Here is a 25,121-nt window from a genome sequence, read left to right as displayed (position 1 = left end):
CCAATCAAAGACATGAACCTAAGTTCAGTGACCATTGGAACAATTAACTCAAATCATCACCCTCAAAAAGAAAAGAGAGATTCAATTCCAAGTGTTTGTCCAAATGAGGATGAGGACTTGAGTCACTCCATCTTGGCGTACTCGGGAGTGTTAGGAAAGTTAGCCTTGAACTCTGGTAGGGCTTCGGCCACAAGATCCTCAGCCTTTCTCCCTCGCAATCTTCTCACTTTCCAACAACTTGACTAAGCACATTGCAACCATAACATAAGTTCACATGACAAAGTAAACATTGAGGAAATTTCTGATTTCACTAGAAAAAAAATACATTGATTGGCTCTTTATCTTTGTATATTATACTGCCATTATTTTTATATCTATTAGTACCCCTGATATTAATATAGGGTTAAAGTCCTTCAAAATCGAGTTGCAATTTGGATATTTCCACATATAGAGATTATAGAAACACAAATTTGCAACACGAACTTTATATTTCCACATGATATAAGGGTGCTTTTATGAGCGGTTTCACCAATATTGGGAACTTGATCTAGTCCTTGGCAGTTACCGTGTATAAGAATCATTTTTGTCCATTTCGTTTCATTGCTAATTCTAGTGGAAAAAGGTTTGGAATCCTTCCCCTATGTATTCTATGCATTTTATTTTCTATCAAAATCGCTTCAAACAAAATGAGAAAAACAGTCAAGTGGCACAGCTCTTTCTTTCCCCAGTCTCCTTTTTTAGGAGTGGCCTTCGTATTCCCAATCTGGTAGGACCAGACGATTTTGTTTGCCTCAGGTTGGCAAATCACATCCCCACACAACGACATTGTTTGTGCACTCCTTAACGTTATTGATTAGTGTTTCAATGGTACGAAACAACTGCATCCTTAACAAACTTATGAATTGCATCTCCTTTTACACTCTTTTCAAGATTTGGAAACCTTCTATAAGAGTAAACTTCTGCCTTGTGCTTTCTCTCAGCATGTCAAGTACAATTTGTTTAACCACGTAGTAATGGTAAAAACCATATGCATAAAAAGATTGTATATGATAATTTCTGTTTGTCACTTGGTTACTTTTCAAATATTCACTACCTGCGTATATTTAATTGCGAGGCTTTGCTTGTAAATAATTTTTACATATATTTTGATGAAGTCACAACCTTGTCGAACATGAAATTAAAAGGATATATCCTCAAGCTATATTACGTTCTGTCACTTCATTAATGCTTTTACTTTCATCTCCTTGTAACATAAGTTAAGAGTTGTGACAACAATATTCATATGACAGTCAACTTTTGTCTTTTGAACTAAACCAAACATTCCTATCGAGTGTTACCTATATATAAGCACATGTGTTCTGCAATATTAAAATGGATTCAACATTTTTCTTCTTCTTTAATATCGTCCAATACTATGATCATGATTGTTGTTTCAAGCAATAATTATTTCTCTAAATCATAGACCAACATTCTTAAATTGCACCATGATTAACTAAATTCTTCATCAACAGTTCTAAACCGTTCCTAATAAATTACGAGCCAACTAGATCAATCATTTTTCTCCATGCTTGATACCTATTCAAAATCCATCAAAAGATTCTTAAATGCCAACTGCAGGACTTTTTTGCATGGGTGATGATGATTTAACGGAGAAGCGGAAGATATCCATGGGTGAATACTGATTGTGAAATTATACCCCTTCCGTCCTATTCATATAGGTTTAGTTTCCTTTTTTTCTTGTCCCAAATAGAAAATTTTGTTTCTTAATTTAGAATATTTTGTTTTGTTCCTTTACTATTATATCATTATCTAATTTACCTAGTTACAATCAATTTTTCCCATTTAATTTGCATACTTCTTGAAATCATCCAAATATATGCATATTTCCCAATAATTTGCCTATTTCTTGAAATCAATTTTCAAATTATTTACTAATTCTAACAATAATTTACTATTAACTGTTGAAAATTAAGTGGGGATAAACTAGAAATTTTTTTGGCAAAAATTAGTTTTTCAATAACATTAAATAAAATTTCTTAATCCGTGTGAAAAACAAAACAAACTTATATAAATAGGACGGAGGAGGTAGTAAAATATTGAGGACAATTTTTTTCCTTTTTACAAGTTAAGGATCAACCAATTACTCGAGTAATACATTGTGGAACAATAGTGCAATTTTCTCTAGCAGTAGGAAAGGACTAGAAAATGCTCAACGGGACTCCAAAGCCGACCCAAAAACCCCGCGAACACTCTAGAACAACAAGCTCATCTTTTTTTTTTTTTTTTTTTTTTTTTTTTTTTTATACTATAATTAATCAAATCATGAAAAAATAAATACCCATATCGATCAAATTCCTGTCGAAATCCAAAAAAGAAAGGTGCAAAACAAGAAAAATTTTAATCAAAAAATGTTTTTCTTTTTTGTGGGAGGATTGGAGCAGCAAGCAAGGCAGGTGCTGAAGAGCGGGGCGGGTCGGTGTATCGCCTGCGGGTCACCGGCCGATCTGGTTGACTATGAAAAGGTTCTCAAGCTATTCTTCGTGCCCGTTTGGCGGTGGCCCGGGAAGCAGCCACTTTTGCATTGCTCCAATTGTAAACTTTTCTTCCCAGAGTCGTTCTCTCCGCCGCCGCCGTCGTCGACGGAGATTCCGGTGGAGGTGAAAAGAGATGCCTTGCGGTGCCAATTCTGTGCACGGGAGGTGGATCCTGGGTTTAGGTTCTGCCCCTTCTGCGGGTCGGCTCTGTAAATTGCTGTTTTTGAGGTTTTGGGTTTTAAGGATTAGTGTTTGTATGTGGGGATTTGTCTTTAATATTAATAAATAAAAATTGTTGTTGCTATATTTATTATTTTGGATTATTGGTTGATTAAGACACATTTGCAAAAAATTTAATTGTAATTAATTATGAAAATTTACCCTAATTGTATCTCCCTTTGAATGTCTAGTCTTGTTTAAAACTAATTGGACTCCTTTTCGTATAAGTCAATTTTAAGGATAGGTTCTATCCGACGAGATTCTTATAATTGAGATAAGAGTACCCAAAATGATCCTTCTCATAGATGGGACAACACAGGGAGGGTTACTTGCTATAGAAAACTAGTTTCAAGAAGTAACCTATCTGAAAATATGAGCTGCAATGGATGTTGATTCTGAAATTAAGATTGAAATGTAATAACATAAAACGTATCCCAAATCACTAGCTAGGTTAAGATTTATTGTGATTGTTACAGCTGATATCAGAGTAAGCACCATTATGGAGATGATCCTCGTCGTGGACCGGACAACTCAGGGAGTGCTACTTTCAATAGAAAAATGGTTCCAAGAAGTCACGTATCTGGAAATATAAGCCGTCGTGGACGTTGATTCTAAAATGTCGAGTGTAATATAATAAGATAACAAGATGTTCTAATTCCTCTTCAGGCCATTTAAAATGTTGATCAAACAAAATTTGCAAATTATTCAAACATCAAAACTTTCAGACAGAAATATAGCTATTCGAGGAACAAAAGATACTATGATGACAAATGAAAGACCAATTTTTCTCCAAAAAAAAGAATGGAAGTGCAGAGTTTCTCTGAATTTACGAGGGGTGTACGCTGAGACCATCCATTTGCCTCAGATCAATATCCAGAAACTCCAGTTGGTAATATCTTGGACGAGCAAGTACAGAACTGCAGTGCCTTGAACAGGGTCGACGCTGATGGTCAATAATGGAGCAGTCAGACTTGGACAAAAAAGGTTCTATTCACATTTGCTGAAGGGTAGTTACTTTGATCCTCGCTCGATTGTATCCCTCCATAGCCTGTATCTTATTCCAAGTTTATCATAGGATACAGGACAGTTCCATACAAAAGCTCCATTGATCATGCGTTCTTGTTGCTCGAGTACAAGCCGTAGATCCTCATTCAAAACCTGTACGAAATAATTTTAAGATTTCTGAAAGAAAATAAAGAGTAGAGAAAACAAAACTCTTGATTTCTGAAGATTTACCTGCTCTGCAAAATGTCTCCACAGATATTGCATGAAAGGAACATGCTTTAATATTGGAGCAAAGTCGAGTGACATTCTGTACAGTAATCTCGTCTTGTTTCTTGACGAAGGTAAGCAAACATGAAGTTGATGAAGATGTGTCGAACATTCTCTAGTACTCTGCCCTTCTAATTTCCCTGGTTTCGAAATTCCAATGGTTGACAATACCATACAAGGTGGCCGGAATTCCATATCGATAGGATAGGGATCCCAGTATCCTTGCAGCCCAGATTCAGGCGTCAAAATTTCACCAAGCTGAGAAAAACAACAAACGATGATAACTTGTAAGTTTCTTTGTGTTGTAATAAGTTGCAGTAATTTGATTAGATGTTTCTTTATGCTACATTTGGCAACAACTTCCGTGGTCATTGATTAATACAATATGTAGAATTGTATCATAATTTGCGTATTTATGAAAAATGATGAGCACGTAAACAAACCTGGGCACACTCCACCCTTAGCAAAGGTCGAAGTGTGAGTAAAATGGGCATGCGCAAGATCCAGAAGGTTGTCCAGAAGTAGCCCATGTTCAACAGGAAGTTCCCATCATGATCTGCATTTTTTGTTAGGGGTTAAGCCTAAACCCAATCCCGACAGCATTAACGAAAGAAACGAAAAACAGAAAAGCAAACATGCAAATACACAGATTTATAGTGGTTCACTAAACTCTGCATTGCCTTGGTGCTGCAGATTTTTGTCACTTATTATGAAGGAAATGACAAGGTTTTTCCTTGCACACCTCTTTCTTATCACACACAAGTGACAGACAAATGATCCCCAGTAGAAAACTAGGGAGTCCTAATACAATAGTATGAATGCCAATTATAATAGGTCGAGGAGTTAGGTGAAAAGTGCAAGAAGGCTCCACAAAATCCAACATTTCGAAAAGATACCAGGGAAAAGGGGATTTATCTAAAATCACTAAAATGTCCTAAAAATGTTCAAAATTGGTAGTTGGAGGATCACTGCCAGGCAATATCCATATCATTCCATCTTGTTCAAAGCATGGTAATGCTTTGATCTTAACATCAGAAATTTTGTAGATGGCATTTTCTTACATTTTCCATCAGTTGAGTATTCCCATCCTGACATTGATCATAACATTAAAAAAATCAGTGGTGTCAAATAACAAAAACTTTTTAAGTAATAATACTTGATAGTTCAGACCATTTACTGTTCATATTGTCTATATAGGATGTAAAACTTAAAATACATGCTCTTGATCTCACCATGATAAGGACACTGGATCCGACCCTCATTCCCCAGGTGAAGTGGGCAGGCCCTGTGAGCGCAAGTATTCTGAACACCCCCAGGCTTTCCATCCTTCACACGAAAGATAACCCACTGTTCCTCAAAGCAATCTATTAGAATCTGAATGAAAACTTATGAAGCCATAATCAACAAGGGAGAAGCACGAAGCCCTTTCTTGTAGAAAGATTAATGCTGTGTTTTATATGGTATATAAATCTCTAATTGTTCCTTAGAAACGAGTTGAAAAGGGAAGAACGAGTTTCCTGGTAATAGACTTACCATGGTGTCACCCTTCAAGTCTTCAGAGAAAGCAACGGGGAACCAAAAATTCTTCAAACTGGCAACATAAGCCTGGACAGGACCAGACACATTGAGGCTCTTTCTAGGCTGCCTGTTCTTGGAAGTATCAAGAGATTCTTTCAAAGTACTTGGGATAGGGGACGATAAGTTAGATTCTGTTGTCTTTCTATCTTGCAATAGCTTTATCATTCACCGACATTTCCATGTAAGCTAGCTTGTCCAAGGCAGTCGCAACCCTTGCTTCTGATATATGTCCAATATATCAATTTACAGTCGACTTTATAACAATACAATATGATTAGGCTCATGAAAGTTCAATGTTTCAACCTATGTACACCATACTATATAATATATACGTGCAAAAATACACACACAGGTTGACATACCTGTTTGTGAGATTTTGCTAGATCCTCCTGCAACTCAGCAAGTTCCTTCGTGAGAGTTCCAACAGATTTATATTCACAGGCAAGAGGGGTTTAATACCTCCACAGCCTATAGGTTACTATCAAAGTCAGAACTTTCAATTTAAATCAATAAGATTCGAAGGATGATAAGAGCTTCCACTTGAGAAATAGTAACTAAACTCAGAAAATAGTCCTGCTACAAGTCACACATGATTTCGACACCACCCCTTGAAAAAGAAATGAAAAGGTACTTCGAGATGCAAGTGATTGGCATGTCTCATCAACAAAGATAATATGATTCCTAAACGTGGTCTTTAAGTTGACAAAATAGAAAAAACGTAACTGAATCAAAAAAATCTGATTTTGATCATAAATTATGACAAAGTAAAGGATAATTTTGTAATTGACCTCTTCGTGCTGTAGCATAATTGAAAGAACATCTTGTCGCGCCTTCCAATCGCAATGTTGTATATCCAATCTAGCCACTCCTAAAGCTTGATTGACGTCCAAAAACTTGCCTTTACATTGAGGGACCTTAGTTCTTGGATCTTCAACATCAAAAAGTGTTGCCCACGGGTTTTTCCGGTCCTTTAACCCACCTTCTCCCCAATAGTAGCAAAGACTCTAAAGCGTCCCCCAACACCCTGAGATGCAACAAATGTACCATGATTTCACAAGAATTAAACGCTGTATAGAGATGTAGGCTAATTTAACCAAACACTTCGTGAACAAGGAAAACTCATGCGAGAGGTATCTCAAAGATTAAAAAACATCCTAGGTTATTCAAAGTTAGCTTACATCAAAGTGTCAGCTGAAAAAATGGGTTTTTTTCACCATATTGAGTACAAAAGTTTAAGTTATAATGTAAAGAAGCCAATCCCATACATGGTTTTTAAGGACATTCAATTTCACTATATAGAGCAACAAAAAATGAAAACCTTTATACCGGCAAACCCGATTTTCCATTCCTATATCTATAGACTGTACACAGTATGCATGTTCAACCACTTCATCAAAATTCTTAAATTGTTAAATGAAAAAACTAATAATTAATTTGTTGGTCGAAATCATTTCTGTTGATCTCAAAGGCGATGCAAGATTGTTAGATGAAATATTTAAGATTGCACCACGAATACAAGATTAAAATAAAGTAGAAAAAGAGAAACTAAGTAGAAGAACGATGAATTTTATTAACATGACAATATGGAGAGAATAATACAGGACATCAATAATGTTTCGTCTAAAACTGACGAAGGAATTTCTAATTTATAGGCTACATCCATAAACCTAATGGAATCCTAAAATGTAAGAAAATTTATTAGAATTAGGTTAAATCACGTAAAATGAAAAAAAATCTTGGATGTAATTTAATTTATTTCCAAATTCAAGCCAAACGTGATCTTTCAAGATTTCAACCAATTTTGAGGCATTAAACTTAACAATCTCCACATTGACTCAAAATTCCGGTGCAACGAACGAAACTCCAAAATTTCAAATTCGTCGGCGTCAAAATGAACTGACCAATCTCCTCAACGCGGTAACCAAAATCTCCATCATCAAACCATCGTCCTCTGCACAACGTCCACAAGTGATACTCGAACCCAAATCCTGGGTTTCCAAACTTCCACCGAAGAATTACTGTTGACCAAACAAGGACGAAGCACACCCTGTAGCAGAAACTATACCACATGCTAGATCAGAAGGCTCCTTACTAGAACTGTCACCTTCAACATCCCCTAAAGCATTCCAAACATTAGTGACATCACCGTACCTACGTTCCATGAGTCCAACCCTCACAAATGAACACAGTGTATCCGTTGATGTAACAACCCGGGTTTCTATACCCAAATCGTTAGCAAACGTATTGTCCGCTTTAGGTGAGCCTTGCGCCCACTTACCCCTCACGATTTTCTATCGTGTCTCCTAGGATTCGAACTCATAACCTCTTCTTTAAGACTTAATTTAAATCCTAGTACCAATTGGACAAAACTAACGACTTGGGTACAGAGACCCAGGTCGTTACAGCTGAAATTGGTGGCAAAGCGAAATCACTAACGCTCTGCCTAACAGTGTTCTTAACCAACTCAGAGCTCGCCACAAGAGGTACTCTACCAAACTAAACTTCCACCACGGCACTGAACTTGTCCAAATGTCTTTTAATTGGTTCTATGTTCCCCTGCAAGACGTACAACTGAGACGTCTTCCGTCCCTCCAGTACAACCTGGACACCCCTTCGGACCTTCAAGACTCCACCTCCACCAAAGAATTTATACTATTTTGCATTAAAGGTATTCAGCGATGTGAGCTTCTTTGTCAAGTCTGGAACATGACGAACATGGCACATCCAACATATTAATGATCCCTCTCATCTCCATCCCCTATAATCAATGTTCCCCTCTCATCTCCATCCCCTTAATCAATAAAGAATGACGGTGACTTTTTCATTTATGGTTGTAGGAGTAAAGTTATTTTGACAATTTTATTTCATTTTTTTTTTCTCTCCCTTTGGCTACTTTTTCTTCTCTATTTTCTGATTTCTTTTTCTTTTCATCCTCATAATGATTAACCTTTTGTACTTCCTCTATTGTTAGTAAAAATATTCTAATTTGATTTTTTGATTTAATGTTGCTTTGTGATATGCCCACCAGACGCTTGATGAAATTTCCAATTGGTAGAAGCCTTTTTTCTTGACAAGTGAGAAAAATGAGTTTAAGAATTTATTGCACTCAGAGGGTTTAAGGATTTCATTACTTGATGTCTTTAGAAGGACCCTGCAAAGAGGCAGACCACTAGGCCACTATTGTTCCATCGTTATATCTTTCAATATGGTTCTCTAATTTAGGTGCATTAGTCTAATCTATTCTTCGTTTACCTCGTCATCTTTCATCTTCTTGATTGTTGCTTTTGAATAATTTTTTAACTTATTTATTTTGTGGGTTGGATTCTGGTTAACAATTGTGGATCTAAACTAATTATAGAATCTGATTATTACAAAGATTTTGATTAAGTTATGTATTTGAGACCGGTGCCAGTACCTAAACACATGTTCCAACAAAGTAAAATTTGCATCAGGGTAAGGGTAGGGATAGATATGCAAGTTATTGCTTTTATTATCAAGTACCAATGAACCAAGATATACATTCCTAGACACCCCTAACACAAGCAGTTCCGAAGAATATTTTATTGCATACTTTTTATGCTGCATTTTGAAGCTTTCATAGGCATTGTTTTCAATGGTTATCAGAATTACAACTTCAAGAGAAACATTTACATTATGTTCGGTGATTCAAGTTGAAAAAGGAGTTGAATTGTTGATTGTCTTTTGCAATCTCATCATTCATCTTCATATTTTTTGGCTTGGTGTTCTCAGTCTCTCACTGTTAAAACTTTTTGATAAAACAAGTTTTATCTTAACTACCCATTTTTGTTTACCTGCGAAGGATTTTTAAATCTTGATTCTATTTGTTGTGAAAAGAGAAATATTCTTTGATTGATTTTCTCGTTTGTGCTAAGGCTAATTTAATACATTAATTTGTCTCTATTTTGTCAAGAATGAAATATCTTAAAAACTTATCCATATACATGAATCTTGGACCAATATAATAAATATCTGTCTCTATTGACTGAGGGAAACTTCTCTTGATTGATGATAAATCGATATGGATTCTTTTGATTGTAGAAATGCTATGTGAGGCCAAGTAATCTCATTGAACTTTCTTACTGTACAGTTTATTATCAGTTTGATTTGATTTTGGTTTGTGTGTGTGTGTGTGTGTTTGTTTTTATCTTCTCATTATTTTATTGATGAACAAAAGAAGGCAAAATCTACAGAATCAAAAGGGAAGAAGGAAACGAAAGCAAAAAATATATGAATACACCTAAACGTCCTCTAACTTCCTTCTTCCTTATCGCGTGCAATTTCTTTTCCTTTTATTTCTATATTGCACAACTTGAGGAATTTGTTTAATATTATGTTTGATGTAAATTATTACAGGGATGATTTTAGGAAAGAGTACAAGGAGAATAATTCTGAATGCAAAAGTGTAAGAGACGTGAAATTCTTGAAGGTTTTCTACTATGCATTTCAATTCTAGGTTTCTATCATAACATGTTAAGTTTCTTGAATATTAGGTAGCGAAGGATGGTGGTGAGAAATGGAAATCCATGACTACTGAAGTGATTTTTTTTTTTGGATCACCAAGAAAAACAATTCTATGAAGATAGGGTCGTAGAACTTAAAGCAAAATATGTAAAGGCCATGAAGGCAACTCTACATTTACTTGTTTTTATGTTGAGAACACCAGTTACTGAACTGAGTATAATGTTATTTATAATTGCTTTGTTTTACTTTCAAAATTGTTTATGGTTGTGGGTAAGATTTGCTTGTAGTATGATGTGAATGTGTGGAAGTTATGGAATTATGAGTATTGTTGTTGATAATCAAATTTCTCATCATTTTAATATTTTGATTGTTAATATAATTTTTTTACTACCATTTCTTTATTGTTGGAAAGAAAGGCAACTAAATTTTAGTTCTTTCAATCAACTTTTATTGATAAAAATAATAAAATGACACATCAAATAGTTTTTGAAATAAATTAATTGGTTGTTAATATTAATTTTTAACTATTTTTTTTGTTGTTGAAATGAAGGTAACTAAAATTTGGTTACTTTCATTGTATTTAAACAACAAAAATAGTTGATACAACAACCAAACGAGGGGTTGTTGAAAAAAGAATCAGTTGTCAATATAAATTTTTTATGACCAGTTATTTCGTTGTTGAGATGATACATTCAACTTCCAAATATCTTTTTAGTCATTGAATACAATCGTGCACACCAATTTGCCGACCAACGAATGAACATCTGATTTTGGCCATTGAATGTGATCAACAATCGAAAATGTACATTCTACGATCATTTCTATGGTTGTTGAAGGTGATATTTCTTGTAGTGCTCTATCTCGAGAGTTTTGCAAAAGAATTAACCCCCACATAGAACAATTTTCCATCCTAACAAAACTCTACTCGATTCTTACGTACCAAAGTATAAAAATTAAATTAAAATCTATAAAAATAATTAGTTTGCCAAGCTTGAACACCATAGAATATCCACTTCAAAAGCACCAAATAATACAAGAACGTGGACACTCTCTCGACCATCACAATTCTTACACCCCTATCCTCAACATATCATTCGTGTGTGTGATAGAGAAACTCTTACAAAAATATTGGACTAATTCTATACACTGATACACAGTACTATGATATATTCTCCGTTGGTATAACATTATCACTCTCTTTCTCTCTCGCACACAACACACGCTCAATCTGCCATGGCTCAAACCATGCTACTCTCTGCTGGTAGTACTGTTTCTGGGCATGCATTGGATCTGAAGAAGGACCCATTGATGATGCAGAGATTAAAACCGAAGCCCTTTTCTCATTTCGTTTTACCTCCCAAAACTTCATCTCCTTTATCTTCATCAACTACTACTGTTGCACTCTTCAAGTCGAAGACGAAAGCACCGGCCAAGAAGGTATTTTTTACTTACACAAGGGATTTTGTGGATCTTTTTCCTTTTCTTGTTCCTTTCCTCCTATGGTTGATGCATTGATTTGTTTGACAGGTTCCAGTGGTGAAGGAAAAGCCAAAGGTGGAAGATGGCATTTTTGGAACATCGGGAGGATTTGGTTTCACCAAGGAAAATGAACTCTTTGTGGGTCGTGTTGCCATGATTGGATTCGCGGTGAGTTTTTTCTTTCTTTCTTTTTTTCATGCACTATGTTGACCTTTAAAATCTTATCGATTAGTTTGTCAAAAGATCCCTTGCCACTTCCCCGTTCCCATGTGACGTAGTAGTAACGTATATACTAGGTTTTATTTGCTTGTAAGTTAAGGTCCATTTGGAAGTAATTTTAAGAATTGATTTTGTGACCGTTAGAAGTAAAGTGAGGCCACTAGTGAGAGAAGAAGTCAAATTTTACGGTTGAAATAGTAAAATAATGGTCAAAAAATCAATTTTTTGAGAGGTGAAAAATCACTCCCAAACAAGCTCTAAATTTTTCATACTTATCCAAACTTCTACTTGAAAACCAATGTAAACTAGTCTAAGAATCATATCCAACTTTGTGCATGTTTGGAAAAGCTTAAAATTTTCTTGACTTGGCATAGCTTTTTACACACATTTTATAAGATCCACAACTTAGCACTTATGTATTATCCACAAATTCTATAGAATCTACAACTTATAAGTACATTTAAGAAAAAAATGCCAAGATTTTTTGGAATGTGTTCTAGTACAATATTAACAATTGATAAGAAACAATTGAGCCTTTTCTAGTTAATTAATAAAGAGAATTTTTGCATTTTTATGTAAATTATTAGCAAATTTCCTAGGATTGATTGACATCGGATAAAACTAGTGCAGGCATCTTTGTTGGGAGAAGCAGTTACAGGAAAGGGAATTTTGGCACAATTGAATTTGGAAACTGGAATCCCTCTTTATGAAGCTGAACCTCTTCTTCTCTTCTTCATCCTCTTCAATCTCCTCGGAGCCATAGGCGCTTTGGGTGATCGTGGTCGTTTCGTTGATGATCCTCCGACCGGACTTGACAAGGCTGTTATTGCCCCCGGCAAGGGAATTCGGGGTGCATTAGGTCTTGGAGATGGTAAATATTTCGTTCCCACTATTCTAGTTGTTTGTAGGACTTAATAACTTATTTTGCAGGTAAATTTTATAGTACTAGATAGTACTAAGTGGGGAAAAAATATTAAAATCTCCTTCATTGTTTTGTCTAATTCTATTTGAGAGTGTGTACCAGGTCATCTTTCCATTCGTCAAACCAACGAACATGGATAGAATGACCAAACTGTAACACCGATCACTTGGGTTTTTAACATACGAATCTACTAGGCAATCTTGTCATCTAGTTTAACGCACCAAATAAATTTTTCTATACCTAACAAGTTTTTGCATGCATGCAGGTCCACTTTTTGGATTCACAAAATCAAATGAACTATTTGTCGGAAGATTGGCTCAATTGGGAATTGTTTTCTCCATAATTGGAGAAATAGTAACAGGAAAAGGGGCTTTGGCACAGTTGAATATAGAAACTGGAGTGCCCATAAATGAACTTGAACCTCTTCTGTTGTTCAACATTGTCTTCTTCTTCATTGCAGCCATTAATCCTGGTACTGGAAAATTTGTTACTGATGAGGAAGAAGCATGAGTTTGTGTACCTAGTTTATTTAATTAAGGAGAAAACTATCAATTCCAATATATATTTTGTAATTAGTGGGAACTTTGTCATTTAATTTTAAGAGATTTTCTTCGACTCGATCTATGATTTTTATCTTTACTTCATGTTGCAAGTTGGTCATCAAGATTTCATTATTGCACAATCAGCCCAATCCTCAACGACGAAAACACTTCAAATTTATCGCTGTTAAGTCATCAAGTTGCTCTCACTTATCCAATCATGTGAAGCTAGACTTGTTTCCTAAGTTGGTTCGATTCTCAAAAATTTGAAGTTCGACGGTTTTCATGAAGATCAACTTGCTCTTTTCAATAAGTTGGAAGACAAATTTAACTACTGCAGCAATAGATTTTAATTCTGTTTGCTACTTAGTATCCAATCTTGTATAATCCATCCAACTAAACGAGCCATAAGAATGATTTCCTCACAAATTTCATTTTAGCAAATACACTCTCTGTGGAATCCAAAGCACAAAACCATCGATGAAAAATTCGAGCATTTATTCAATTATTAGTGTATTTCTCAGTCGAAGAACATAATTATAGACGTACAACAGACAATCCTACGCACAAAAATGAACTTCCATTCTATCACGTACATTTTACCTCTTCTCTCCGCATAAGCATCGAGCAGCTTGCAGAGCAAAATACGTGAGGATGATATCAGCACCAGCTCGTCTCAGACACATCAGCGACTCCGTCATGACCCTCTCTTCATCAATCATTTTCAGTACACCGCCAGCTTTAATCATCGAGTACTCTCCAGAAACCTAAGTACAGCAAATTTTTCCAAGAAATATGAGAAAAAAGGAACCAAGTAGAAAAGTACGTTATCTTCTCATCAGTTATCACTAAATCCAAAGGGAATGTGTAGTACGAATTATTAGACAGAATTGGACAACCCAATTACCAAACGAAACAAATACTACTCATTCACACCTCTGATCTATTTTATGCCTATTGAACGTAGAAAACCACTATAAGAATTGCCTTTAAGTAGAAAAACTCGGGGCGTCTCAAAAAGTTGGAAGTCTAATTAAGAGAAGAAAGTATAGAATGGGGTTTACTTAGCCCCCGTTTGTCTACCATACAAGTAGGAGATTGAGTTTTGCAATAGTGAATTTTTGGAGAATGTGTGGTTAAAAAGTAGGAAAAGATTTCGAGTTTACGTGCAAAATATTTTATTGCGAAAATGTGTAGTTGAAAATGATTTTGATAAAAAAAAAGGGCTTTCGAAATAGTGATAGACAAACAGGGGCTTAATCTCTACTTCCGTAAATTTTGATATTTCACATTATATGTCCCACTATCTCGTCTATTCCACTAGTCTCAATTTTCAATCATTCATTGCTAGGTTTTACCATGGGATCTTCTTATAACCCAGAAATGATTTGATCATAAGCTTTCGTCTCAGAAGTGAAAATGATGGCTGAACTGAACTATATGATGTAGTCCTATCAAAAGTTAATTCAAAGAGAAGAGTGGTGGCATGTTTGGCTAAGCATAAAAAGTTTACTCATTAATAGTACCTGATATGCAGCTATGGGTAGAGGAGAGTTATCTCGCAAAAGCCTTATTATATCCAAGTAAGGCAGACCTGGTTTAACCTAATCCAAGTGAAAATCCATCAGAAAAACAGTAGGCTCTTTGCTCAATTTGAATGCAGTCAAATTTGCAAAGAAGCAATGATATGTATTTATTTTTTGATAAACCAAAGAAAGAAATGATAACCAGAAGGATATCGGCTCCTTCAGACTCGTCCTCACGGGTTTCAACCAGAGCTTCTCTATAATTAGCAGGATTCATCTGATACCTTTTTAATACATGCCACATTTGCGGAAAAGTGAGATCTAACTGGTTGGTACGGATATTTCAGCCAAAAATAAAATAAAATAACTTGAAAGTTATGTACGTTTTCTTGTCACCAAAACGTGGATTTGAGTCTAATGCTTCTCGGAAAGGACCATAGAATGAACTTGCATACCTGAAATTTCATTTCAATCAACATAATAAAATAAGGAAAAACTGAAGGTGGAACAAAAAGATTAGATAGTAAGAGAGCTCGATATTAAATCATGTACTAGTTATTTTAGAACTCCTCAGCATGTAGAAATTTAAAAGATTATTATAATAGGAGGCATAATAAACTCGCTACTAAAGCAAAGATAATACGAATAAGAACAGACTTTGCAGTGTAGGACATAATAGAAACATGCTGAAAGCCATCAGCATCAAGAGCTGCTCGAATTGCACCTACACGGCCATCCATCATGTCACTGGGGCTGACAATATCGGCCCCTGCTCTGGCCTACATATAAAAGTGCGCCGGGTAATAAGATTACAAACTTCGTTTGCCATGGTAGATTCGACAAAAAGTGCAAGTAACCATCACATTCTATTCTAAAGCACTTAAAAAGTCTGTGAAATTATGCATGTCAGGAACGTAAGTACGTGACAATGACAACGTCAAAACTCAATCATAGAGGAAATTATGTTTCATTTGTGACAATATGCTAAATTACAGCAAATTTTGATAGAAGATTTCATTTCACTTGTCTAAAAGATTTATATCATGCACAAAGCATGCTTAATACCATATGCAAGGTAAGGTCCAGAATTACCTGGGCGACTGCCTGCTTACACAATTGATGCACAGTTTCATCATTCATTATAACTCCTGCAGGATATTGCAGTAAGTTTAAAAATTTATCGGCCATGCTACCTTGTATGAACTATACCTACTCTTCGGCATAATCTAATTTCAGGCAAAGAATATGAGACAAAAAGGAAGAACTGAATGTGGTAAGTGTCTTACCATCTTCTCTGACGATACCATCATGCCCATCAGAAGAATATGGATCTAATGCAACATCAGTGTAGATAATCTACAGACACAGACATCATAAATTATCAAAGGCAACATTAAATACCCAGTTAAAGCCCATTGATCTTGAAAGACTATAACCCTCCTAAGTGAAGAATAACATACAAGATCAGGGTACTTGTCTTTTAGCAGCCGTATTGTTTGAGGCACTAATCCATTTTCATTGTAAGCTTCATCCCCTGTAGAGGTCTGAAAGTGCAGAACCCATTATTTAAAGCCAATCACAAAATAAGAAAGTATTTTTGTAGAAGATAAACCTTTAAAGCGTCTGGAACTTTCGGAAATAGCACAATGCTATTAACACCGACATCCCGAGCCTTAGTGACCTGCATGAAGATAAGTTAGAGATTAGTTATTACTGAGGATATTACTTACCATATGGACACATAGTAACTAGATAAATAATAATTACTTGAACATGAACATTTTAATGGTAAGCAGACAACAAATTTTTCTTGGATTGTACCAACAGCATACTAGACGTCGAACTTCAATGTGAGGTGTGTACTCGGGTATTCCAAATTGATTAAATTACTAACACATCACAATCTAAATCAAGTGGGATGTGTGTAAACATCAGGCTTGCTAAGAGCTTTCTTAATTCTAATGATATACAACAGTTTTTTATGAAATAAAGAATCTACGAAATCCATTGGTATATAGCACAAACAGAAGCATCAAAATGAACACCTAAGAGTAACGGTTATGCATGTTAGACTCACGTGACTATTTTCAGGTTATAGAAAGCTATATCATTATAACAGGTTTCATGCGGCAAGAACATGACAATACAAATCGCATGTTCATATTGCCGCACAAATCAGCTTATGATCAAAAGACACATTCAGAGCTAGGTGATTGAGAAATAATATGGGGTTAAAGTGCTTGGAAGGTCTTAAATACAAAAGACAAGCAAGAGGACAGTAACCTCTTCTACGAGTCCATGCCTCCAACCAAGCCTATAACATCCAGGCATTGCCCCAATTGGTGTGTCCTCTTCACCTGCATATCATTCAGGATAGTACATGTATCAAGCATGCTTAATATAGACATGTGAACATTGCATTTTTTTAAAATTTTAAGCAAATGTAGACAGAATCTTGTGATGGTACTGACCTTCGTGAATGAAAAGTGGATATACCAAATTTGCAGGGCTTAAACTTGTTTCTTGGAAAGCGGCCCTCAGAGCAGGTGACCTACGATTCCGACGAGGGCGACGACTAATAGACTGACACAAACATTAACATTGTGACTAATTAATAGGATTTATTCATAAGAATCGTACAAAGTTTCACCAATACATGACACACAAATCTTGAACATGTGTTCAACAGCACTGATATAATGAACTAACAAGTAAGCTATCAGCCTAAATTCATTGCTGTATCTTCAGCATTCACAAGAACTAATTCGACGCCACATCAAAGAAAGTTGAAAGCCGCAATATAAATAACTAATAAGGCAATCTAGAAAGGTAAAAATTCAGTGCAGTGCTTAGGACGACTAACTACCCAGTCCTTACCTAAATAAGGGATAATAAAAAGCCAAAGCTATTACTTGTTATTGCACAAACGCCTATGACAAACAATACAGACATCTTATCAACAAGATCAAAAATAGTACTGAGCATAAACTTAAATCGAACATCTACCGCATTATCACCCTTTCTCATTATCTCAGAAATGTCACAGCAACAACACTCCGCAATACATTCTCATAACACATTTCATATATATAATGTATTAACTTACAAGTGAAGGCACCACCGGGGTGCCAGCTGGAGCAGCTGGCTTGGAGGGCGCCGGGGGTGCCTCCGGGATATTCCCTGCAACCACCGCAGCTTCACACTCCTCATCACTCATTCCCATCTTCTTCATAGGTACATTATCATTCGTATTACTTGCCCTCACTCTGAGTGATCGTGGCACGCTCAAGGGTATATTTGCAGAATAGAGCATAGATGAAGCCATATCAACACTCCTTCAATAATCCCACAGTACTTTTGGTATCAAACTAAAGAAGCAATTGACATGTAAAATGAAAATTAGATCTCATTTCAAGAGAGGAAAAAACTAAGTCTTGGAGATCATTTGACTTTTAATCGTAAGAATTCAAGAAAATCAACACATAAAAAAAGAAGCAGAGAAAAATGACGATGAAATTCATTTCATGTTAATGGAGACGGAGCCTAACAGATTTATAATCAGAATTTTTGGGAAAAAGATAGAGTTTAGATTATTTGAGCTAATTGTGCAAAACCCAGAAAGAATTTACTCAAGAAAGTGGAAAAGATCTCACCTTGGGGTTAAATCAAGGCCTTAGCTCAAGAAAGAAGAAGATGAAGTTTGGATTTCAGATTTTCGAATGTTGTCTTTTGAAATCCATCAAAGACGGATGCACCTCCGGTTCTTTTATTGGATGTGGCGTGCGTTTCCTCTTATTTTAACTATTGTAGGGTTGAAATGGGACCTTATTTGTTTACCGATTTTGCTACTTTAGTTGAAATTGGAGACAATTGTAGTGAAGAACAATGTGTGTACTACTGGTAATATGGGCTTTCAGTCAGAATATTTCGCTTGGGCTTCTAGTATGGGCTTTTCCATTCGATGATAAGCCCATTTTGCGCGATACTTTTTGATCATTTAGACACTTATGTCCACGATTTTTTTATATACTAGTCTTTGCCCATGCATTGTGTTAGTTTGAAGCTATTGGTAGCGTGTCTAATGTGAGAGTAATGATAAATGTTAGGTCTAGTATTGTAATTGACAATTCTGTAAACAAAATAGACTAAATTGATCACTTGTAAAAGTCAAGGACTTAGTTACCATTTTAAATGGATGAAGTAAATTAGTGTTCGAGTCATTGAAGAAATCCAAGATGTCTAACAAGATCACATATGATCATCGGAATGCAATTATAGAAGTCTAAAAGATGTCAAAGAGTCGTACAAGTTATATTCCAAATTCTCAGTCGTTACTTGCAATGCATTTTTCACATAGAAAACATTAAAGCTTGGACCATGCTAATTTTAGAAGAATTGTAGCCCTTTGAGTTAGTTTTTCAACACAAGTTGAATCACCTCAATTGAATATTGAGAGAGAAAGTTATGGTGAAAACACTGACGAATATTCAGGAGGTAGACTTGGAGGTCTAGAGGAATCTACTGCAGTAGGAGGCTGCAGGAGGTTGATTAGGAGTTTTAGTGCTAGAGGTGTCTATGTCAGTAGATCGTAAGGCTGTGGCAGTGGGTCTTAATGGGCACAAGGATAGGCTTGTCATTGTATTCTCTGAATTGTCTATAGTAGAGGTAATTGGTTTGATCCCGGAGTTTTACACACGATTGGGTTTCTCCATCATCATATCTTGTGTTATTTATTGCTTTCTACAATATTATAACTGCGGCATTCAAATATAGGATAATTAAATTGTTTGTTTAACCACCTAAACATCTAATTAAAGTGACTTATTGCTTTAGTTAGTTTATTATGTATGTATGGTCGAATAATTTGTAATATGGAACGTAAACTCGATAAATCCTAAAAATTGTAGTGGTATTAGACCGTTCTAGATTCTTTCGAGTGGTATCAGAGCCTGAGCACGTGTTCTGACTTTACATAGTCTAGATGAGTACTGTGTTGAGTGTGCCGTCCCATTTTGATGGGAATAATTATGCTTATTGAAAAGTATGAATGAGGGCATTTTTGAAATCTATGGATGAGAGGATTTGATTGAGTGTTGTGAATGGTTAGTCTACCCATAAGTCTACAGTAGATGGTGTTATCACTTCCATCCCCATAAAAAAATGGTTTAAGGCTGAATTGGATATTATATGCAATTGGAGTAGAAAAGCCTTACATGCCCTATTTATGGCTATTTCCCTCGAAGAATTTAGTAGAGTGTCCATGTGTGAGATTGCTAAAGAAGTTCGAGATATTCTAGAAATCACACATGAGGTAACACGGGCAGTTAAAAATTCGAAATTGCAGATACTAACTACTAGGTTTGAAGAGATCAGGATGAGAGATGATAAAATGTTTGATGTTTTCTATACGAGCCTAAACGACATAGTGAACTCTTCATTCAACCTATGTAGAAGATCCCCGAGCCCAAGATAGTTAGAAAGATTCTTGGATCCTTACACGAACGTTTCAGGCCTAAAGTCATGGCTATAGAAGAAAGTAAGGATATTGACACTATCGAGATAGAGGAGCTTACCTTAGACAATCCTGTTAAGGAAAAATCCCTTGCCTTGAAATCCGTTAGGAATAATCGGATTGAATCTTATGATTCAGATTCATCCAACGTTGAGGAGATAGCCTACCTAGCTAAAAAAATTCTGAAAAATGTTTAGGAAAAAAAAGCTGCAAGAGAAACCGAGAGGTAGCCCGAGTGAATCTAGGAGAAAATCTAATTCAGTGAGATGCCATAACTATCAAGGTATAGGTCATATGAAGAAGGAGTGCCCTAGTGCTAAGAGAGTCGGGGAGAAAGCTATGAATGCTACTCTTACTGATGACGACCGAGAGTGGAAAATATGTTATCTTCGTAACTAGGGTTAAGAGTGGATCCGAACATGGGAGTGAAAGAGACAAGGACTTAGATAGTAATGAGGGTTCTAGTTATGAGTCAGTGAGTGAGGAAGATATCGATGAGGCCTATGAGAAGATGTATCAGGAAAGCCTGAAAATTCTCAATAAAAATAAGGCTTTAAGTACGATTATTTAGGAGCTGCAATCAAAGAAAGCTAAGTTAGAGGCGTACGTTAAGGAATCTTCCATTATTCTGAGTGAACTTAAGTCGATGAATGAAACTTTAGAGTCTTAGGTCAAAAATCTCACCAATGAGCTTGAAAGATCCTCTAGGAAAGTTAGCGAGTTGACCACCCATCAGTGAGACTTTGCAAATCCAGGTTGTGAACCTTGTGAACAATTTAGAGCACTCAAAGTCTCAACTTCTTGCCTTCACTAGTGGTTCGTCAAAACTAGATAATCTTCTAGGAATAGATAAGCCGGCTAGAAATAAAGGAGGTCTAGGATATATTGTAAACTTGATGATATGCTAGTACGTTTAAGACCACATTTCTACTTTCTTCTGAGCAACCTAAACATATGCCTAACCCCAAACCTAATGTTGAGGGATCTGTAGGACAGAGATCTACAAGATATTGTAGAACCCATCGACCAAGGAATAGACGTCTGCATTCACATAACACAAGTCCTAGGTTTATCCCAACATGCTTTCATTGTGGAGAGTTAGATCACATCCGTCCTAGATGTTATCAGTAATTGAACAAAAATAGGAAGATGTACTTAAATGGAAACAAAAATTAGGTATTTGTTGCTCAGATTGGATTTTTTACTAAACAAGTGAATCGTTTGACCAAGTTGGGACATAATTGTCTGAAACTATTATCCCACTAGATAAGTTTGGGTGAAGAAGAGTGATCTGCAAAATCTGGAAGTGGATCAAGGTGCTGTTAAAGAAAAGAGCACCTATATACCTAACTGATTAGGTAGTTTTTGATGCATGCCCATTCTTAATTGTCACATGATGATTGCATGCATCAGTTGTATGTGTTTACTGTCATTTTGGTTCATACATATACATTCTCATCTGTCTACATTGGCACATACATATTCTATTTTTGTTTTTGTGTGCTTGATATTTTTCTTGCTGTGTGATGTATTCATATTTGAAAAAGAAAAACACAAAAAAAAAAAAAAATTTGAAAAATTGGAAAAGACAAAAAATAGTTTGTTATGAAAATTGCTACAGCGTGACATATTTCTTGAACTTGTTGGTTGTGATCATGCATGAGCTGAAATTGATAAGTTGTAGAATAATTTTCACTACTTGTTTAAGTATGTTTGGATTAATTGGTATAAGTGTCTTCATATACCATCTACACAGCACGCACTATCAATTTGTTAATGGGACTCTACCGCGTGTGTGAGATTTGGGATGACTGTCACATGTTGATAGAGTGACTTTGAAAATGAATTGACCAATATTTAGTAGACCTAAACCCAAAAATTATTCCCCATTAAACTAAGCACATATCTTAATGTTCTTCTTTGTGGCCTATTTGACTCGAACAATTAAACTTGAGGGGTCTCTTAAAATCTAGTGCTTATGGTCAACTGACTTGCATTAATCTACTTAAAACTCACTATAAAGATCATCTTGATCACCTATGAAGAACAACCTGCAATTAAAATAAAATAAAAATAATGAGATGGAAAAATGAGAATAATCTAAAAAAATGTGAAAAATTGATAAGCTGAAAAATATGGAAACTTTGAAAAATATTAATGCTCAAAGTAAGAGGAAGACAAACAAAAATAATAAGTATAGGTCGTACTGTACTATAATGGTTTGACTTTCATAAGTAGATGGATATACTTATTGGTAGTTATTAGTATGTCCCTTCTCAGAAAATTAAGTTTTGGAGTCCTACTTACATTGAAATAATGACACTTTACACACATGAGTCACTTGTACTTTTTACTCCATTCTGATCTAAATTGAGGATATGGGGAAGTCTGCTACTTGTTAATGTTGCTTTTGCATTCTATCAACTGCATTTTTAAGTTATTATGTATTATTGCTCAGATTGTTCTTGATATGAGTCCCTTTAGTATTTGTAACAAAAGGGGGAGATAAATGTATCTAATTGAGGGAAGAAAAACATGTAAAAATGGGAAGAGAAATGTATATAATTGAGGGGAGAAAAACATGTAAAATAAAATACACATAAGAGAGCAACTGCATTTGCATGCACATGATTTCACTGATTGACATTACTTACGTTTTGCATTGCTATGTCTTAAAGGGGTCATTGGGGAAAAATATAGATACATTGTGTTACTGCATAGAATTCATGAGAGTTTGCAGTAAAGGGGAGTATTACGTTGCATTTCATATCATGTACATTGTTGTTTGAGTTTTGATATTTAGTGATATTGGTGTTTCGGTTGGTATTTTGATTGGCATCAATATTTACACTGGGTATGTGAGTTTTTTTATTTTAGGAAACATGTTCAACAAGAAATGCAAGATTTAATGATTTGGAATACTGGGTAGTTTAGATTTTTGATTGATTGTAATTCCTTGATTTAAATTTGTATAGTTTTGATACAGAATGTCAAAAGGGCAGATTGTTAAGTCCAATATTGTAATTGACAATTCTGTGAACAAAATGAACTAAATTGATCATTTGTAAAAATTAAGGACTTAATTGCAATTTTGAATAGATGAGGTAAATTAGTGTTAGAAACATTGGAGGAGTCCAAGATGTCTAAGAAAATCACATATGACCATCGAAATGCAATTAGAAGTCTACATGATATCAAAGATCCACACAAGTTAAGTTCCAAATTCTTAGTCGTAAATTACAATACATTTTTCACATAGAAAATATTGGAATTTGACAAGGCTACACTATAAGAATTGTAGTCCTTTGAGTTAACTTTCCAACTCAAGTTGAATCACCTCAGTCGGATAACGAGAGAGAAGGTTATGGTAAAAACACTGACGACGCTCGATTCTCACTGGCTTTTTGCTTGAGCGAAAAAAACATAATGACTCTTGCTCGATTCTCTTAGATCCTCGTTCGAGTGACATTCTTATGTGGCAAAGCCCCTAATTCGCATTTTTAAGTGCTTTACTCAGCCTATACCACCAAAACACCTTCAAAAATAAATACCCAAGCCCTAGCACGAATTTTTGGGTGGTTGTTCATTGTGTCTCTCTTAGAAAACATATTCTTATCATATTTTTTGAAGATCCAAGAGCATGTCTAAGCATTGATTCATTTTATTTATTCTTGAGAACCAACAACCACATATTGGGGAAAACATTAAAGGTTTGATAATCCAAAATACATGTCTTCCTTAATCTTTTGAGGAAGAGACTCTCTCATTGGGAGATTGAGAGAGATAGATTGAAGCGTAGTTACAAGTACAAGAATAGACGGTTCTTGGTGGTCCACTTTGGAGAGACATTCAGTACAAACCAAGTAGATATAGGAGATAGCAAATTGGACTGCATGAGATAGACTTGAAGATCTACCAGGAGGCTAGAGGAATCTACGGCAGTAGGAAGCTGTAGGAGATAGATCAGGAATTCTAGTGCTAGAGGTGTCTACGACAGTAGATCGTAAAGCTGCGGCAACGAGTCTTAACAGGTACAAGGATAGGCTTGTTATTGTATTCTTCGAATTGTCTATAATGAAGATAACTTGTTTGGTCCTGGAGTTTTACCTACGATGGGATTTCTCCGTCATCATACCTTGTGTTATTTATTGCTTTCTACAATATTATAACTGCGACATTCAAACATGGGATAATTGAATTGTTTGTTTAACCACTTAGACATCTAATTAAAGTGACTTGTTGCTTTAATTAGTTTATTTCGTATGTAAGGTCAAATAATTTGTAATCTGTAACGTAAACTTGGTAAATCCTAAAAATTGTAGTGGTATTAGACTGTTCTAGATTCTTTCAATAAATATATTGAACTCTATCTATTGTCTATTTTCTAAAAATAAATAGTTGGGATATATTAAATTAAAACACTTAAAATAAGCCGTTAGAATAAAACATTGTAATAGAACATTTGGTGTTTGACCCCCCATTTTTATGAAACAATGCATTTTAGGATAGTAAATTGATGGAAAATGTGTAGTTAAAAAATAAGAAAAAAGTTTTTGATTTACGTGTTATATTATTTTAATAAATAATATGTGATTAAAAAGAAGAGAGAGAAAAATGGAAATCAAACAAAGCCTATATGCATGTGAATGCCTTCAAAAAACTAATGGAAACAAGAATAAAATGAAATGAAATATCGAAACTGTTAATCTATCGGGTCAAAGGGATTCAAATGCCAGATACTCAATAAGTCAGAACAATCCAATAATTAGAGAATAATTCTCATGTATATAAAAACCTTATTACTACCTTAGAACCAGTTTTAGCAACGGACTTTATACT

The 25,121-nt window shown here is 35.3% G+C and overlaps 3 protein-coding genes and 1 pseudogene across 6 annotated transcripts; 2 read left to right on the top strand and 2 right to left on the bottom strand.

Annotated features, from left to right (window-relative positions):
* The first annotated feature begins 2,330 nt into the window (after window positions 1–2,330).
* LOC111381846 lies at window positions 2,331–2,840 on the top strand. The gene has a single exon (XM_023005690.1). The coding sequence runs from the start codon at window positions 2,409–2,411 to the stop codon at window positions 2,745–2,747; it is 339 nt and encodes a 112-aa protein (XP_022861458.1). The 5' UTR covers window positions 2,331–2,408; the 3' UTR covers window positions 2,748–2,840.
* A 900-nt stretch (window positions 2,841–3,740) lies between these two features.
* Window positions 3,741–9,405, bottom strand: LOC111381844 (annotated as a pseudogene).
* A 1,764-nt stretch (window positions 9,406–11,169) lies between these two features.
* On the top strand, window positions 11,170–13,327 carry LOC111381850 (photosystem II 22 kDa protein, chloroplastic). The gene is made up of 4 exons (XM_023005697.1): window positions 11,170–11,522; window positions 11,613–11,732; window positions 12,414–12,654; window positions 12,971–13,327. The coding sequence occupies exons 1-4, from the start codon at window positions 11,319–11,321 to the stop codon at window positions 13,213–13,215; spliced, it is 810 nt and encodes a 269-aa protein (XP_022861465.1). The 5' UTR covers window positions 11,170–11,318; the 3' UTR covers window positions 13,216–13,327.
* Window positions 13,328–13,725: 398 nt separating this feature from the next.
* Window positions 13,726–18,574, bottom strand: LOC111381849 (delta-aminolevulinic acid dehydratase 1, chloroplastic). 4 transcript variants are annotated; one of them, XM_023005692.1, is made up of 14 exons: window positions 18,424–18,574; window positions 17,879–18,138; window positions 17,777–17,832; window positions 17,242–17,353; window positions 17,054–17,127; window positions 16,383–16,451; window positions 16,231–16,314; window positions 16,057–16,126; window positions 15,863–15,918; window positions 15,428–15,549; window positions 15,154–15,225; window positions 14,973–15,054; window positions 14,771–14,848; window positions 13,726–14,011 (listed from the first exon to the last, which is right to left on the bottom strand). In XM_023005692.1, the coding sequence occupies exons 2-14, from the start codon at window positions 18,093–18,095 to the stop codon at window positions 13,844–13,846; spliced, it is 1,260 nt and encodes a 419-aa protein (XP_022861460.1). In that variant the 5' UTR covers window positions 18,096–18,138; window positions 18,424–18,574; the 3' UTR covers window positions 13,726–13,843. The 4 variants fall into 4 exon arrangements, with proteins under 4 accessions (XP_022861460.1, XP_022861461.1, XP_022861462.1 ...); XM_023005693.1 differs by having other exon boundaries at window positions 17,879–18,105; window positions 18,424–18,553; XM_023005694.1 differs by lacking the exon at window positions 17,777–17,832 and having other exon boundaries at window positions 17,877–18,138.
* Between the last annotated feature and the right edge of the window lie 6,547 nt (window positions 18,575–25,121).

The sequence above is a fragment of the Olea europaea genome, unplaced genomic scaffold (assembly GCF_002742605.1).
Source record: "Olea europaea var. sylvestris unplaced genomic scaffold, O_europaea_v1 scaffold2383, whole genome shotgun sequence".
Lineage (NCBI taxonomy): Eukaryota > Viridiplantae > Streptophyta > Magnoliopsida > Lamiales > Oleaceae > Olea > Olea europaea.
This window is presented reverse-complemented; position numbering and strand designations above follow the sequence as displayed.

Bases quoted from the DNA above. Each gene is read 5' to 3' on its own strand.
- LOC111381850 (XM_023005697.1), top strand. From the start codon at position 11,319: ATGGCTCAAACCATGCTACTCTCTGCTGGTAGTACTGTTTCTGGGCAT. The intron at 11,523-11,612 runs GTATTTTTTACT...TTTGTTTGACAG, and splicing joins CGAAAGCACCGGCCAAGAAG to GTTCCAGTGGTGAAGGAAAA. The intron at 11,733-12,413 runs GTGAGTTTTTTC...AAACTAGTGCAG, and splicing joins TTGCCATGATTGGATTCGCG to GCATCTTTGTTGGGAGAAGC.
- LOC111381849 (XM_023005692.1), bottom strand. From the start codon at position 18,095: ATGGCTTCATCTATGCTCTATTCTGCAAATATACCCTTGAGCGTGCCA. The intron at 16,315-16,382 runs GTTTATCTTCTA...CTGCACTTTCAG, and splicing joins AAGTTCCAGACGCTTTAAAG to ACCTCTACAGGGGATGAAGC. The intron at 15,055-15,153 runs GTACATAACTTT...TGTATTAAAAAG, and splicing joins CGTTTTGGTGACAAGAAAAC to GTATCAGATGAATCCTGCTA.
- LOC111381846 (XM_023005690.1), top strand. From the start codon at position 2,409: ATGTTTTTCTTTTTTGTGGGAGGATTGGAGCAGCAAGCAAGGCAGGTG.